Source organism: Microcaecilia unicolor, chromosome 11 (genome assembly GCF_901765095.1).
Source record: "Microcaecilia unicolor chromosome 11, aMicUni1.1, whole genome shotgun sequence".
Classification (NCBI taxonomy): domain Eukaryota; kingdom Metazoa; phylum Chordata; class Amphibia; order Gymnophiona; family Siphonopidae; genus Microcaecilia; species Microcaecilia unicolor.
Window position 1 is genome coordinate 138,079,638 of NC_044041.1, and position 16,392 is coordinate 138,096,029.

At 41.2% G+C, this 16,392-nt stretch overlaps 1 protein-coding gene across 4 annotated transcripts in view; it reads left to right on the forward strand.

Annotated features, from left to right (window-relative positions):
- The window catches only part of PC (pyruvate carboxylase), a 1,188,093-nt gene that overhangs the window by 978,747 nt on the left and 192,954 nt on the right, over positions 1-16,392 (forward strand). For all 4 annotated transcript variants that reach the window (XM_030220280.1, XM_030220278.1, XM_030220277.1 and 1 more), the window contains 3 exons: positions 4,714-4,870; positions 5,169-5,409; positions 7,075-7,324. In XM_030220280.1, coding sequence (XP_030076140.1) covers positions 4,714-4,870; positions 5,169-5,409; positions 7,075-7,324 — 648 coding nt within the window. The remainder of the gene's footprint in view (positions 1-4,713; positions 4,871-5,168; positions 5,410-7,074; positions 7,325-16,392) is intronic.

Sequence of the window (16,392 nt, forward strand, 5' to 3'; positions counted from 1 at the left end):
ACCTTGCACTATGAAACCTTGTTCTTGGAGGCTCAGCAGGCATTGAATTCATTGATTCACCAGTTGGCCCAAAAATCCTTTGCTTACTACAAATATTGCCTATATAAGCACACTAATAAGTGTGGTCAGTTTTTGGCCAAGCTGGTTCAAAGGTCACGTGGACCCACTAAAGATCTGGCCTTGCGTGATATGCATGGGGTGTTAGGTAATTCAGATGCGGGTATTACTAAAACTTTTCAGTCCTGAGTTGTATGCTACTCTGGCGGAATCGCATCTGGAGAGTGACATATACTTGTCCAGCCTGGATCTCCCCCAGATTGCCCCAGCTGATTTGGACAGACTACTTGCTCAGATCCAATTGGAGGAGGTAGAGTGGGCCATCCGTCAGAGTCCTCTCAACAATGCGCCGGGCCCAGATGGCTTTTGGGGAGAATTTTACGAATTGTTACAAGAAAAAATTGCCCCTCTCCTCACCAATGTTTTTAATGTTATTTTGGATAAATGAATTTTTCTGTACTCGCTTTGGTTGGCTCAGATTTTAGTTCTATCGAAGCCAGGCCATGATCTCGAGAGGCCTGAACCTTATTGCCCCATATCCCTATTGAACTTTGAGGCCAAGTTGTTGGCCAAAGTCTTGGTTAACCGTTTGGCTCTGGTATTGCCATCCTTGGTAGCTGAACCTCAAGAAGGGTTTGTGTGGTTTCGAAGAACATTAGGAAAATAATAGCCACATTGGAGGAGGCATGTACTGGGGGTGGGGGGGGCTTCACTGCTCATCAGTTTTGACACCGAAAAAGCATTCGATTTGTTGGTGTGGGGGTTTCTTCATGGTACATTATCGGCTTATGGGATACAAGGATTTTTTGCACCAGTGATTCGTACACTTTATAATTGCCCTCAGGGTAGTATGGGCTAACGGAGCCTGTCTGATTTATTTGTGGTTCAGAGGGATACGCGACAGGGCTGCCCATTGTCTCCATTATTGTTTGTTCTTACGCTTGATCCATTAATTCAAGAGATACACAATAATCCAAAAATAGTTGGTTTTCACATTCAAGAGAGTCAATTTAAGATTGCAGCCTTCATGAATGATCTTCTGGTTTTCCTTCAGGATCCCATAAATCATTACCAATTTTATTGGAAAGCTTCCGTGAATATAGGGATTTTGCGGGTTTTCATTTAAGTTTAGATAAATCAGAGGCCTTGGCAAGTACGGAGGCTTTGCAACGGAGTTATGCTTGGTAATTGATGTTGAGGTGGCCTGGGTCTTCCAGACTTCAAGCTTTACAATCAAGACTATCTTTTACAGCATCTGCGAGACTGGATTTTGTACATCGACCGCTACACAGATTTGAGAAAGATTATTTTAGCCCATGACATCCTGTCGCTCTTTTGCATACTCAGTCCTTTCAGATTCCCCAGAGGCTGCAGCATAGTCTTTTACTTCAGCCACTTTGGCACCTGTGGAGAGAATTGCTCTCAATGTGGCATCATAATCCCCACAGCACAGTGATGTTACCCTTGGTGAGGACTGTAGAGTTTCAACCTGGTATGGATTCTTTTATATTCCAGCACTGGTGATTGCACGGTCTGGAATGAGTTGAATATTTGTTGCGCAAAAATGGTTTCTTATTGTCTTTTGCTGATTTATATCAGAGATTTTCCTTTACGTTGGCAGATTGTTTCAGATATATGCAATTTGTAAGTTATTTTAAGGCTCAGCCGTCTGACAGTATGCTCCTCTCTTTTGGCACTTGTGTGCGGGAATGTTTTGAAGGTGACACCTTAGGCCAAGTTTCCATCTCTTGGTTTCATAAATTGTTAACTCGGCAACAGTTAGCTCCTAATTACGGCTGTCCAGGAGGCTTGCCATTAGGATGTAGGCCATCTTTGGGCTGCAGGTTGACTGGTGCTCTTTTTATCCACACTCCAGAACTGGTTCATCAGGCGGAATTGCAAGAATGTCAATACAGGGCGCTTCATTGTGCATATTTTTCTTAATCTCGTGCCTTTAGAGTGAGCTGTGTGGACACCCCCTGTTTAAACTATCGGCCTAAATATAATACGTTGTCCCATGGCCTTTGGTACTGTAGCAAACTCAAAGCCTTTTGGGTGGCCCTTCTCACCTATTTGCAACATCTTTTGGGGCATCCACTAGTCTTGTCCTGTAAAACATCATGTCTGCACTCATGGAATAGAGGGGAATGTCTTCTTTTAGGGAAACATATATTGTGGATAAGAAATGCATTTTAAATTCTTGGTTGCTGGATTCTCCTCCTATATTTTGGTATTAGAGGAATAAATTTCGTGCCTTGATGCTTTGGGAATTTTATGGGGTTAGTACTCATCTCAGATGCCAGAAGGTCATTCTTCTTTGGCTTTGATCTCACCTACTGCCCGTAGCCAGGTCCTCAATAGATTTCTCAATTAAACTGGTATACCTGCATAGCCATGATGAATTATACAGAGGGGAGGAGGGATAGGGATTGGAATTGGTAGGGTTAGGGATGGGTGGGAGGGTTGACCTTTGATTACTTGAGGTCATAAGAGCCCAGATCACGAGCTGTTCTGGGTAGCTGTTCAGTGTAGGGGCTTGGGGGTGGTTCTAATGGAGATGTTTTAATATTGTACTGTTGTTTATGATGTTTATCTCTTTCAATAAAAGATTCTGTAATAAACCCTCCCAAAAGAAAAAATACTTCTTTTTAGACTTGGATGCATCTTCCTGTTCCATTATCACATGAAAGATGTCCTAATTTAGGGGCTGCCCTAGTCCTGTCCAAAACACATCCACAAGATACCCTCTTGATTTAGAAATTGTTGGCAGAAATACGTCGTCCTGGCCCTTTTGAAATGTCTATTTGTTTCAAAAATGAGTACCTTAGCTTCCACAAGTGTTATTTTATAAGGGATTTGTGCAGTAAACAGTGTTTTTTCTGTCAGCAAGCAGAATTGAATCAGGCAGTGAGCAATGACATCCAAAGGCAGCAGGATGGAACAGATATCCCAGAGCTCAAAACTAATGTAAAGTGTTGAGCAAGCATGATGATTCCTGTGCATTGTCCTCTCATAAGTCTTGTCTGTTTTTCTGCTCTGCCAAATACACAACAAAACCCAGAAAGTTTTGAAGTTTTCTCCTCTTCTTGTTCTTCCAATTCTGCCTTCATCACTCTTCCTAATTTTTTTGTAATTTAATTTTTATTGACTCATACCTACAACATCATAACAACAAAGAATTGATCAAATGTTTAACAGTTGCAATATTGATTCCATTCCTCCTCCATTGAACATAGCCCCCCTCCCCCCCCCCCCCCCCCCCCCCCCCCCAACCTCAGACTCGTAACAGTTCTGATCAGTAGGGAAACTCAGCAGTGCTGGCAGTCTAGATCCATGAAGTTCCAGTGTACACTATCAAATGCTTTCTCAGCATCAATAGTTAATAACATAATTTTTTAAAATTTATTTATTTGGATTTTGCTCACACCTTTTTCAGTAGTAGCTCAAGGTGAGTTACATTCAGGTAAACTGGATAATTGGCCTATCCCTCTTTGAACTATTCATTTTAGAATGATAACAAGAAGGACTGTAATGGGTCTAAAAGTTATCCTGCAAAAAGGTGGGATCATATGGGGTACAAATGCAATAAATAAATAAATAAAATCCTGTGCATGTTCCCTTCTGATGAAATGGCAGGCTAGACTAGTGATGCAGTGCATGGAAGTTGCTGCTGCCACTGTATTGTTTGAAATGGCGTGAGGTTCTGGTGCCTTGTCTCCTCCTCCACCCTCCATCTTGCTTCCTAGGTGAGCATCCATTTGCCCACATCCCCTAGCATATTTAAGGACAAAAGATGGGTATTTGTATAGGAGAATGTGTCAAACACAAAATCTAGTGCCTAGATTGTTTTCCTAACTTGAGCAGAGAGACCCAAATGTATGTAGCTGCTTACAGTCCACTGCAAAGTGATATTTTGCTAGAGCATAAGGAATATTTTATTTTCATAATTAGCTCAGGGTTAGTATTTCATATCTTTATTATGTTTTTGGTAACTCAGCAAAGAGAGCCATGTTGTATTGATACAACATGAATATTTAGCTCATACCTTTTCAGTGATAACTGAATGCAAGTTATGTTCAGAATGTAAACATGCATCAGACATGATTTCTGAACCAGTTCTCAGGCTTGGGCCTACTTAAATTAAAAGGCCTTGCCACATCCCAATTCTGACTTTTATCCAGAAGGGAAGAGGTCTAATATAATTTCCTGTTCAGTTTGATTATTTCCCCTCCTTTGCCCTTCAGTCAGGTCTTCCGCTCACCGGATTAGTAGAGGCTAGGAATCCTGAGGAGGCAATATTCACAACCCCTGCAGGGTGAAGAGAGTTGTGGCCATGTGTTAAGAATGACACCTGGTGACCAGACTCGGGGTTCCAGAAGAACCTCTGGGCCCCCAACTCAAGACCATTACTACAATGATTATACTAGGTATGCTAGGAGAGAAGGTATGAAGTATTGGGAAAATCCCCCAGTATGAAGGCTTATGGTGCCAGATCCCGGTCATGTCTCCAATTGAACTCTAAATTCAAAGGAGCAGGAGACAAGTTCTGGATCCAAAAATATAAAAACATGAATGTCTTTTGGTGTATAATCGGCTTCTTGTCATTAGCCTATTTTTCTCTATCATTCAACCTGTTTGCCATTTCTGTGTTTTTAGGAGCCACCTTTGATGTTGCAATGCGTTTTCTGTATGAGTGTCCATGGCGACGCTTGCAAGAGTTGAGAGAGCTAATCCCCAATATACCTTTCCAGATGTTGTTGCGAGGAGCTAATGCTGTGGGGTATACCAACTACCCTGATAATGCTGTCTTCAAGTGAGTCTCAAGCATGCTTCTGGTTTACTGAAGCATTTGCTTATTGAGTGAATTAGGAAGAGCCATTATTCTTAGGTCATACTGCTGCCTATCTTAAGCATTAAACAAAAAGCTCTGTAAACCATAGGTTTGGTTTGGGTAGGCACAGGGGGTACTCACACACACACACACGCACGCACGCAACATAACTTGTGTGCAATTTACCTCACATGAATTATCTTACCAGAGAGTACATTCAGTGGTGGTAAACCAGTGGAAGTTTGGGTTTCAAATGCATGATGCCTTCTGTCCCTCAAAGGTTCTGCGAAGTCGCCAAGGAGAATGGCATGGACATCTTCCGAGTGTTTGATTCCCTAAACTATTTGCCCAACATGATCTTGGGGATGGAGGCAGCTGGCCAGGCTGGAGGAGTTGTGGAGGCTGCCATTTCCTACACTGGAGATGTGGCCGACCCTACACGCACCAAGTACTCCCTAGACTACTACATCCACCTAGCAGAGGAGCTAGTAAAAGCTGGCACACACATTCTGTGCATCAAGGTAGAAAAAAAACGTATTCATTCTTGCCTTTCTCTGTTGTTGACTGCCTCAGCTTCCTAGCAGGCTGTGATTATTCCCTCTTATTCTCCATTATGTTTTTTTAGCTTGTCTGTCTCTGTGGTGCCCCCAGTGCATCACTTAGGGACAATTTTCAAATAGTATATGGAGTCACAAACTATACAAGCACTTTTAGCAAACATACTTTGGGAAATTTTTGATTTAAAATATCAGCATTGTTTCTCATTTAAATTTAGCAACTACGAAGTATGCACATTTGAAACATGTACTATTTATGCAAGTGGCATTTCCAAAAAATGTACTTTGGAAAGCTGAATGTTTGTCCCCTGTAATGCCCATTAAAAAAAAAGCAACCCATAGTATGCACGTCAGGGAACCCAGCTGCACTTGTAGCTATATTTAGAGGGCAGTTTTTAATTGGGTCATTTTACCGGGGTAAATGCTTTTTGACAGTTATCCTCATAATCCTACAATAATATTACAGTCATTTAAAAGGCCTAGCTTGGTAGTAGTGCAGTTCCAGAGTTCTGGCTTCTACTCTTCAGGCTGGTTAATGCTAATGACACTGCAAAAATATCAATCCTAGAAAGTCCTTGTGATATATAAATGGTGAATAGGGACCATCAGAAACTGGAGCTGTTCAGTGAGAGATCTCTATTTCAGTCATTAGTTCCACATCAGTCCTGATTTTAGTATTTTTTATAGCGGTAAATGATTCAAAATCATGACTGCTAAGAGCACTTCAAATACAAATTGAGTCATATAAGGCACAGCAAACCTACTTATCAGCAGGTCTAAATTCATCTGTGTCAATAACATGCATGAAAAACTGTGTTGCTGTGTTGGTGAAATGCTATCATGGTATACCCAACTGTGGAGTGGAGGAGTGGCCTAGTGGTTAGGGTGGTGGACTTTGGTCCTGAGGAACTGAGTTCAATTCCCACTTCAGGCACAGGCAGCTCCTTGTGACTCTAGGCAAGTCACTTAACCCTCCATTGCCCCATGTAAGCTGCATTGAGCCTGCCATGAGTGGGAAAGCATGGGGTACAAATGTAACAAAAATACAAAAAATAAATATGCAGCTATCTTCAATTTCTTTGTGTAAAGAATAAAAAAAAATTAATGCCATGTTTTTACTCCCCACACCATCCATGATACTGCAGAAACAGTGATTACAACACTCTCCAGGTGGTGGAGGGCGGGAGTCCCATTATTATACAATTGCAGCACCTAGTGTGGGACTCTAGGTATGCTCATACCAAGTATTAGAGGGAACTACAGTGTGTGACCAAGTAGTAGGTTTATTTGAGGGAGCAGAATGGAGGAAAGGGGAGATGAATGTTAAAAAGAGTGAAACCCCAAGATAGGTGCAAATAAAGGCCTAGTGCACCATAGCCCCAGTAAGTGTAATTTTTTATTGAGTTGAAAGCTCAAAAACAGGATGACACTACATGTTCATAAGAAAAAATTACTTTGAATGGAGCCCTTTGAAACTCAATTCACAGTGGATCTTTGAACTTGACATTCAGTTGTAGTGATGAAGTGCCATTCTTCTACAGCTATTATGGCTCTTATTTCTGTGAATTCATTTATTTTTCCTGTCCTTTCAAGTCTCCTATTTTTTTCTCTTCCACTCTCCATTTGTAGGACATGGCAGGTTTGCTGAAGCCCAAAGCCTCAGACATGCTAGTCCGTGCACTCCGTGATCGCTTCCCTGATGTACCTATCCATATCCATACCCATGACACAGCTGGTGCCGGTGTGGCCTCCATGCTGGCATGTGCTACTGCTGGGGCAGACATAGTGGATGTCGCTGTGGATTCCATGTCAGGAATGACATCCCAGCCTAGTATGGGAGCCATGGTGGCATGCACCAAGGGCACAAAGCAAGATACAGGTAGGGTTCTCACCTTTGTAGTGGGCATTCTGTTCTGTTAATGATTTCATGAATGCTTCTCCTTTCTACATCTTTCTGGCTGACTTTTTTATCTGATGTAAGGTACTATCCAAAAGCTTTGTATCCTATTTCGAGGTGCATCTTGTTATATGTGAGTATTGTCTGGCCAAAGTTTGAGTAAGAGGATTCTAACAGACCAAGTTCTGTGACATTACATTGTGGTTCAACTTGTACTTCTTATAGCAAGGGTCCTTAACTCCAGTCCTCGAGGTCCACCTCCACAACTCAGCCTGGTTTTCATGATTTCCACAATGAATATGTCTTAGATTTTTTTATTTAATGCTTCCATTGCATGCAAATAGATTTCATATATATTCATTGTGGAAATCATGAAAATTAGGCTGGGTTGTGGGCCTCGAGGACTGGATTTGAGGACCCTCTGTCCTATAGTGTATCAACGTGTATTATGAATTGGGCAGGACCAAGGAAACTTTCAGCTTGGTAGGGATCATAGTAACATAATAGATGATGGCAGATAAAGACTTGTACTGTCCATCCGGTCTGCCCAAAAATAAATTCATTACATAAGGTATGAGGTGATACAACATATGTATACCTGAACTTGATTTGTCCATGCTATTTCCAGGGCAAAGACCATAGAGGTCAGCCTGGCACGGTCCTTGTTCAAAAACATTTGAAATTGTTATCGAAGACCTTGATAAGCTCCATTCCAGTTCATCCAAATCTATCCAGCCATGATCAAGACAGACTGTAGAAGTCTGCACCTTACTGGCTTTGCTTCCCAATTATCACTGTTGCCACCTAGTCTCCGCTAAGCTTCTTTGGATTAATTCCTTTTAAAAAGGATTCCTATGTACTTATCCCGTGCATTTTTTAATTCCGTTACGGATTTCATCTCCACCACCTGCCACAGTAGGGCATTCCAAATATTCACTACCCTCTCGGTGAAAAAATACTTCCTGACATTATTCCTGAGTCTGCCTTCCTTCAACCTCAATTCATGTCCTCTAGTTCTACCACCTTCCCGTCTCTAGAAAAGGTTTGTTTGCAGATTAATACCTTTCAAATATTTGAACATCTGTACCATATCACCCCGGTTTTCCTTTCCTCCAAGATATACATGTTCAAGTCATCAAGTTTCTCCTCAAATGTCTTGCTATGCAAACTACATACCATTATTATCACTTTTCTTTGAACCGCTTCCAGTCTTTTTACATCTTTAGCAAGATATGGCCTCCAACACTGAACACAATACTCCAAGTGGGGCCTCACCAATGATTTGTACAGGGGCATCAACATCTCCTTTCTTCTACCGGTTATACCCCTCTCTATGCAGCGTAGCATCCTTCTGGCCACGGCTACTGCCTTGTCGCATTGTTTCGTCACCTTGAGATCCTCGGACACCATTACCCCAAGGTCTCTCTCCAGAGTCGAGCTTAAGAATCTCTACCCTCCTATCTGGCACATCTCTTTTGGATTTTTGCACCCCAAGTGTATCACTCTGCACTTCTTCACATTAAATTTTAACTGCCAAACCCTTGGCCATTCTTCCAACGTTTAGAAATCCCGTCTCATGGTTTCTACACTCTCCAAGGTATTCACTCTATTGTCTATCTTTGTGTCATCTGCAAAAAGGCAAACTTTTTCTTCTAACCCTCCAGCAATGTCTCTCACAAATATATTAAACAGAATCTGTTCCAGCACTTTCGCCTGAGGCACTCATAAGTACATAAGTATTGCCACACTGGGTCAGACCAAAGGTCCATCAAGCCCAGCATCCTGTTTCCAACAGTGGCCAATCTAGGTCACAAATACATGGCAATATCCCAGAAAACTCAATACATTTTATGCTGCTTATCCCAGAAATAAGCAGTGGATTTTCCCCAAGTCAATTTAATAATGGTCTATGGACTTTTCCTTTAGGAAGCCATCCAGACCCTTTCTAAACCCCGCCAAGCTAACCGCCTTTACCACATTCTCTGGCAACAAATCCCAGAGTTTACTTACACGTTGAGTGAAACACAATTTCTCCAATTCGTATTAAATTTGCTACTTTGTAGCTTTATCGCATGCCCCCTAGTCCTAGTATTTTTGGAATGAGTGAACAAACAATTCACGTCTGCCTGTTCCACTCCACTCATTATTTTATAGACCTATATCATATCTGCTCACTTTACTTTCCTCTGAGTGGGTTCCATTTACCACCACCCTCGTATCGCCTGTTGGTCAACCAGTTTCCAATCCATTTTACCACTTTGGTTCCTAAGTCTTCTGTGTGGGACCATATCAAAGGCTTTGCTGAAATCCAAATAGATTACATCTAGTGTATGTCCTTTATCCAGTCTTTTGGTCTCCCAGTCAAAGAAATTCAATCAGATTCATTTGGCAGGATTTTCCTTTGGTAAAGCCATGTTTCCTCGAATCCTGTAATCTTGTTAGCTTCCAGAAAGTTAGCTATCCTTTTCTTCAGCAGTGACTCCATTATTTTTCCTACCACTGACGTGAGGCTTACCAGCCTGAGTGTCCCCACTTTTGTGAAGAGGACAACATCAGCTCATCTCCAGTCTGAAGGAACTTCTCCCGTCTCTAAAGATCTATTAAATAAATCCCTAAAAGGACCCACCAGGACTCCCTCAGTATCCTGGGATGTATCCCTTCCAGCCCCATAAATGTGTTCACTACCAGATTTTCAAGCTGCTTATAAATGCTTTCTTCCTTGAACAGCATAATAGCCACTCCATTCCCAGATATACCCAGGGCAGCCAACCGCGGTACTTCTCCAGTATTTTCTTCCGTGAACACCGAAGACAAGTATTTGTTTAGCACATTCGCTTTATCCTCATCACTGTCTCACATAACTATTCTCAGCATCTTTCAGTCTTGCAATTCCATTCCTTTCTTTTCTCCTTTCCCCAGTATTTCTGAAAAAGGTCTTCTCACCTCTCTTTACATCTTTAGTCATTTTTTTTCTGCCTGTGCTTTTCCCTCTTGGCTTTTTTGAGTTTAAGCCAGTAATCTCTTCCATAATCCTTCTGTTGCATTCTTCTGTATTTCTTGAATGAAGCCTCTTTTGCCCTTATTTTTTCAGCCACCTGTTTGGAGAACCATATTGGCTTCCTTTTTCTCTTGTTTTTGTTTACTTTCCTTGTGTAAATATCAGTTGCCATACTTATAGCAGCTTTTAGCTTGGACCACTATGCTTCCACTTCACCTGTGCCTATCCATGCCATCAGCTCCTTCTTCAGGTATTCCCCCATTTTACCAAAATCAGCTCATCTGAAATCCAGTACTTTGAGTTTTGTACGGTTGCACTCTGCTTTCACTTTTATATCAAATCATGTCATGTTATGATCACTATTACCTAGGTGGGCACCCACCCGGATACTGGAAACACTGCCTCCATTTGTGAGCATTAGATCCAGCGTCGACCCTTCCCTCGTGGGTTCTGTCGCCATTGTCTGTGCAAGGCACTTTGACAAACATCCACGATCTCCCTACTTCTTTCCGATTCTGCCGACGGGACATTCCAATTCATATCGGGCAAGTTGAAATCTCTCAGCAACAACACCTCCCCTTTCTTACCAAGCTTATGGATATCTTTGATCAGATCCTTGTCTAGCTTTTCCATTTCTACCAGAGGTCTGTGGATTCAGGTCCCATCTTATCTTTCCAGAACAATCCATATGACTTCTTCCTTTCCCCAGGTCCCCTGTATTTGAGCCGCTCTGATATTATTTTTCACTTACAGCGCCACTCCTCCAAAGCTTCAGCTCTCCCTATCCTTCCTTAAAAGATTCTAACCCAGTATGGCCACATCCCATTCATAGGAGTCATTGAACCATGTCTCTGTAATAGCAACAATATCCAAGTCTTCTTCAAACGTTAGGGCTTGAAAATCTTGAACCTTTTTACTTAGGCTATGAGCATTTGTGCTTATTCCTTTTCCATGTGTTGTTATGTGCATTTAGATGGTTGCTAACCCCGCTGCTGTCATGTTTTTGCTGGGGGTGATTTCTGAATTCCCTTTCTTCCTATTGTCACCCCCACCCTCTAGTTTAAATGTCTAGAAACATACCATCTAAATTTCTCCCCAAGGATCCTTTTCCCGTCACAGAAAGATGTAGCCCATCATTGCAGTACAGCCTGTGATTTTGCTATGTACTGCCCCATCCTCTTATGTATCTGAAACCTTCTTCTTTACACCAAACTTCAAGCCATTTATTGAACTCCTCTGTTACTTCCTATGGTACCTTAGATCTTGCTTCCATCTGTCTCCAAAATATCAGCTATAAAAGGTGAAATCAACAAATTCAAAAATGAATTGGCTCTAATCAAGGAAGAGGCTGCAATCAGGGAAGCAGGATCACCTAGTTCCCAGTCAATTTACTACCAGCACTGCCACAGAGAATAAAGCAGAAAAGGAATAGATGGATCACAGTAGGCTCAGGTAGACTACGACCTGTGACACAGAGACATTCACTCTCCCAACCTGTATCCCTGTATAATTCCTTTGCTGCATTGGAATATTATGAAGCTCAGAAGAGAAGTATAGAGGAGGAGCCAGAGGCAAGCAATGTGACTCAGTTCAAAAGACACCTTCAAAACAATGATGGATTGGCTCAAAGCAGAAAATTCTTACTGCTAGGAAACTCCATTATAAGAGGCATTAACTTAGGAGCACAGTTCAAGGGTCCCAATATAGTGAAATGCCTTCCAGGATCCTCAGCCACCAGAAATACCAACCAAATACTGAATGTGATCCAAGAACAAGTAAGGATTCAAATGCTGATATTGTAACCCACCTGGAGAAGAATGACCTAGCCAACAATAGCAAGTTCAGAGCATAGAGAGCATTGGGAGGGAGTCAAGCCTTTGGTTAGGGCTGCAGTTTTTTTGCATTTATTCCTACATATGGGAAGGCTATACTTTGCGTGACCTTTCAATTCTTTTAATGACACAACATAATACGTTTATACATTACACATAATACATTATATGCATTTTTCCATTATTTATTCACACCATACCAGGATACCATCTCAGATGGAATTCCGCATAACATATTCACTGGCATACCCAATGAATCAAGAGATTCCCAGTTACATTAATTTCTACAACTGTTTCCACCTTCTTAATAGCTGATCTTATTTAAACAGCTCAAACAAATGTCCAAATAGTTAGCACATCATCTCATAAACCTTATATCCACATTGAGATTCTGTCCATCCGCTGTTAATTCCTTTTATCAAACATCCAGAAATCGCATAAAGATGAATCCGCATCAGTTTAAATGTAGCTGACAAACTCAGTCTTTACATTTGTATACAACGGAGTTCCATATATTTATCTCATTCGTAGATCTCAACACAGGCCGTGTTTCATATTTACTTCCTCAGGAGATCCAATATGGAAAGAGTAAACAAACAATTCACGTCTACCCGTCCCACTCCACTCATTATTTTATAGACCTCTATCATATCTCCCATCACCCGTCTCTTCTCCAAGCTGAAGAGCCCTAGACGCTTCAGCCTTTCCTCATGGGAAGTCATCCCATCCCCTTTATCATTTTTGTCGCCCTTCTCTGTACCTTTTCTAATTCCACTATATCTTTTTTGAGATGCGGTGACCAGAATTGAACACAATATTTCAGGTGCGGTCGCACCATGGACCGATACAAAGGCATTATAATGGCCTCACTTTTGTTTTCCATTCCTTTCCTAATAATACCTAACATTCTATTTGCTTTCTTAGCCGCCGCAGCACACTGAGCAGAGCATTTCAATGTATCATCAGCAAAGACAGAGATCCCTTTCTTGGTTGGTGACTCCTGACATGGAACCTTGCATTACATAGCTGTAATTCAGGTTCCTCTTTCCCACATGCATCACATGCATCCTCTTGTAATTTTTCACAATCCTCTTGCGATTTAACAACTTTGAATAACTTTGAGGGGTATAATCGAAAGGGACGGCCTCGCAGAGCGTCCCAACCCAAAATATCAGCGTTACATGGGCTACCCTCCAATCTTCCAGTACCATGCTTGATTTAAACATAATTTTTTTTTTATTACCATTTAAATTTTTACAAGCGATAAAACAACTTGCTGGAAATACAGAGAAAGTAATATGTAGGAATTATTTCAGTCAGATAATTCTATTCTCTTCCTTAGACCACTAAATAGGGAGAGTGAAACAAGATAAGGAGATCAATTAAACAGTAAACAGAAAAAAAAACGTGGTATTAACCTGATTATCCCCAGATATTACTCGTCTAATTCATTATTCCACATTGATCATCTGGGTTGGCTTCTTCAAGGCCAATACGGTGTATAGTCAAATCAATTCATTGAAAACATACTTATTGGACTTATTGTCCAATATTAGTTAGAAATAATACATCTGATTACATTCTTTCTCTTTTAAAAAACAGAAATTATTTAACAATACATATATTTAAGTCTCTAATTCAAATCCCACTGATTAAAGTAATCCCAGTTTTCACAGGCTTCACTCCTTTTAAAGTAATAATTTGAGGAAATATTTCTGAGGAAAACTTTAAGAGTCATACCCGGAACTCTGGGAAAAACAATCTCGATATTAATCATCCATAATAATATTCATTTTATTATTCAAAAAGTTAGTTTAGCCACATTGGGGGAAAATATCAGACGTTCATTCATGATGTTGTTAACTTTTCTTCTTAAGTTTTGAATAAAAATGATTGAAACATTATTCAAAATGTCTGGTCTATTATCATTTTCAAAATCATAACCACTTCTTGCTCATGTAGAATCATTTGTTATATCAATTTTTTACTCTTAAAGGGTTCAGTTGAATTGTCCATGTAACTCTCTATTAAAATTATATCTGAAACAAAATTATTTACTGCCACCGTTAGGTCCCGAAGTGCCTTCCAGATGGTATTCAATGTAACCTCCACGGGAGCCAAAAACTCCAAGTTGATTTCTCATAGGTGTTTAGGAGTGGTTCCGCCAATTCGGGTTCTGCTGTAAACGTCCTCCGTTTCAGCATATACCTCTAACTCACTCCTCCACTCCTTTGGGCATGGTGGTTGAATAATTCGGGAGCGATGGAGTTTTTTCCAGGTCCAAGAGCGTCGACGCTCCTTCGCCGGCGCTAATAAAAGGACTCGCCAACCCTTTCATCTGTGGGCAGATCGTCGCGCAACGGTCCCGCACTTGCTGCTCAGGGGATAAAACGCTGGCCATCGGCGGCTGACTGCCGGTTCTCCCCTTCCTCTCAGTTAAGGTAACTGCAATTGCAGAGAGGAAATTTACGTAAAGAAGACGAAACTTCAGAGGGCAGCTGGGCCGTTGGGCATACGAACTTCAGGTCACCATCTTACCACTCTCCCAGTGATTTAAACATAATTTAAAAAGCTTTTAACAATAGTTCAGCCAGTTCATTTTTCAATTCTATCAGTACTCTGGGATGAATACCATCCGGTCCAGGAGATTTGCTACTCTTCAATTTGTCAAATTGCCCCATTACATCCTCTAGGTTTATAGAAATTTCATTTAGTTTCTCCTACTCGTCAGCTTTGAATACCATTTCTGGCACCGGTATCACTCCTAAATCTTCCTCGGTGAAGACCGAAGCAAAGAATTCATTTAATCTCTCCTCTATGGCTTTGTCTTCCCTAATCGCACATTTTACCCCTCCATCATCTAGCAGTCCAACCGATTGTTTGCCAGCTTCTTACTTTTAATATATCTAAAAAAATTCTTACTATGTATTTTTGTCTCCAACGCAATCTTTTTACAAAGTCCCTCTTTGCCTTCCTTATCAGTGCTTTGCATTTGACTTGACATTCCTTATGCTGTTTCTTATTATTTTCAGTCGGTTCCTTCCATTTTCTGAAGGATTTTCTTTCAGCTCTAATAGCTTCCTTCACTTGGTTTTCCTCCCTCCTTTTTTAATACACAGAATATATTTAGCCTGGGCTTTCAGGATGGTATTTTTGAACAGCATCCACGCCTCATGTAAATTTTTGACCCTCGCAGCCACTCCTCTAAGTTTTTTTTTCACCGTTCTTCTTATTTTATCATAGTCTCCTTTTTGAAAGTTAAATGCTAACATATTGGATATCCTGTGTATAATAATTCCAAAGCTAATATCAAATTCAATCATATTATGATCACTGTTATCAAGCGGCCCCATCACCATTACCTCCCGCACCAGATCATGCGATCCACTAAGGACTAGGTCTAGAATTTTTCCTTTTCTTGTCGGCCCAGCTGCTCCATAAAGCAATCCTTGATTTCGTCAAGGAATTTTACCTCCCTAGCGTGCCCCAATGTTACATTTACCCAGTCAATATCTGGGTAATTGAAATCACCCATTATTATTGTATTGCCCAGTTTGTTAGCCTCCCTAATTTCCGATAACATTTCTACATCCGTCTGTTCATCCTGGCCAGGTGGACGATAGTACACTCCTATCACTATCCTTTTCCCCTTAACACATGGAATTTCAATCCAAAGGGATTCCAAGATGTGTTTTGTTTTCTGTAAAATTTTCAATCTATTTGATTCAAGGCCCTCCTTAACATACTACTACTACTTAACATTTCTAAAGCGCTACTAGGGTTACGCAGCGCTGTACAATTTAACATGGAAGGACAGTCCCTGCTCAAGGAGCTTACAATCTAAAAGACAGGTGTAAAATCTAAAGACAATCTAAACAATCTAAAGACAAGTGTAGAGTCCATGTGATAGGGCATACTATATTTCCCGAAAGGTTAGGTGCCGAAAGCAGCATTGAAGAGGTGAGTTTTAAGCAGAGATTTGATAGGGAGGGGGCTTGGCGTAGGGGTTGAGGAAGATTGTTCCAAGCTGAGTAGGAGGCCGGTGAGGAATAAGTTGCAGTAGTCAAGGCGAGAGGTAATGAGAGCGTGGTCGAGAGTTCGTGTGGTGTGCTCAGATAGGAAAGGGCGAATTTTGCTGATGTTGAAGAGGAAGAAGCGACAGGTCTTGGCAGTCTGTTGGATATGCGCAGAGAAGGAGAGGGAGGAATCAAAGATGACTC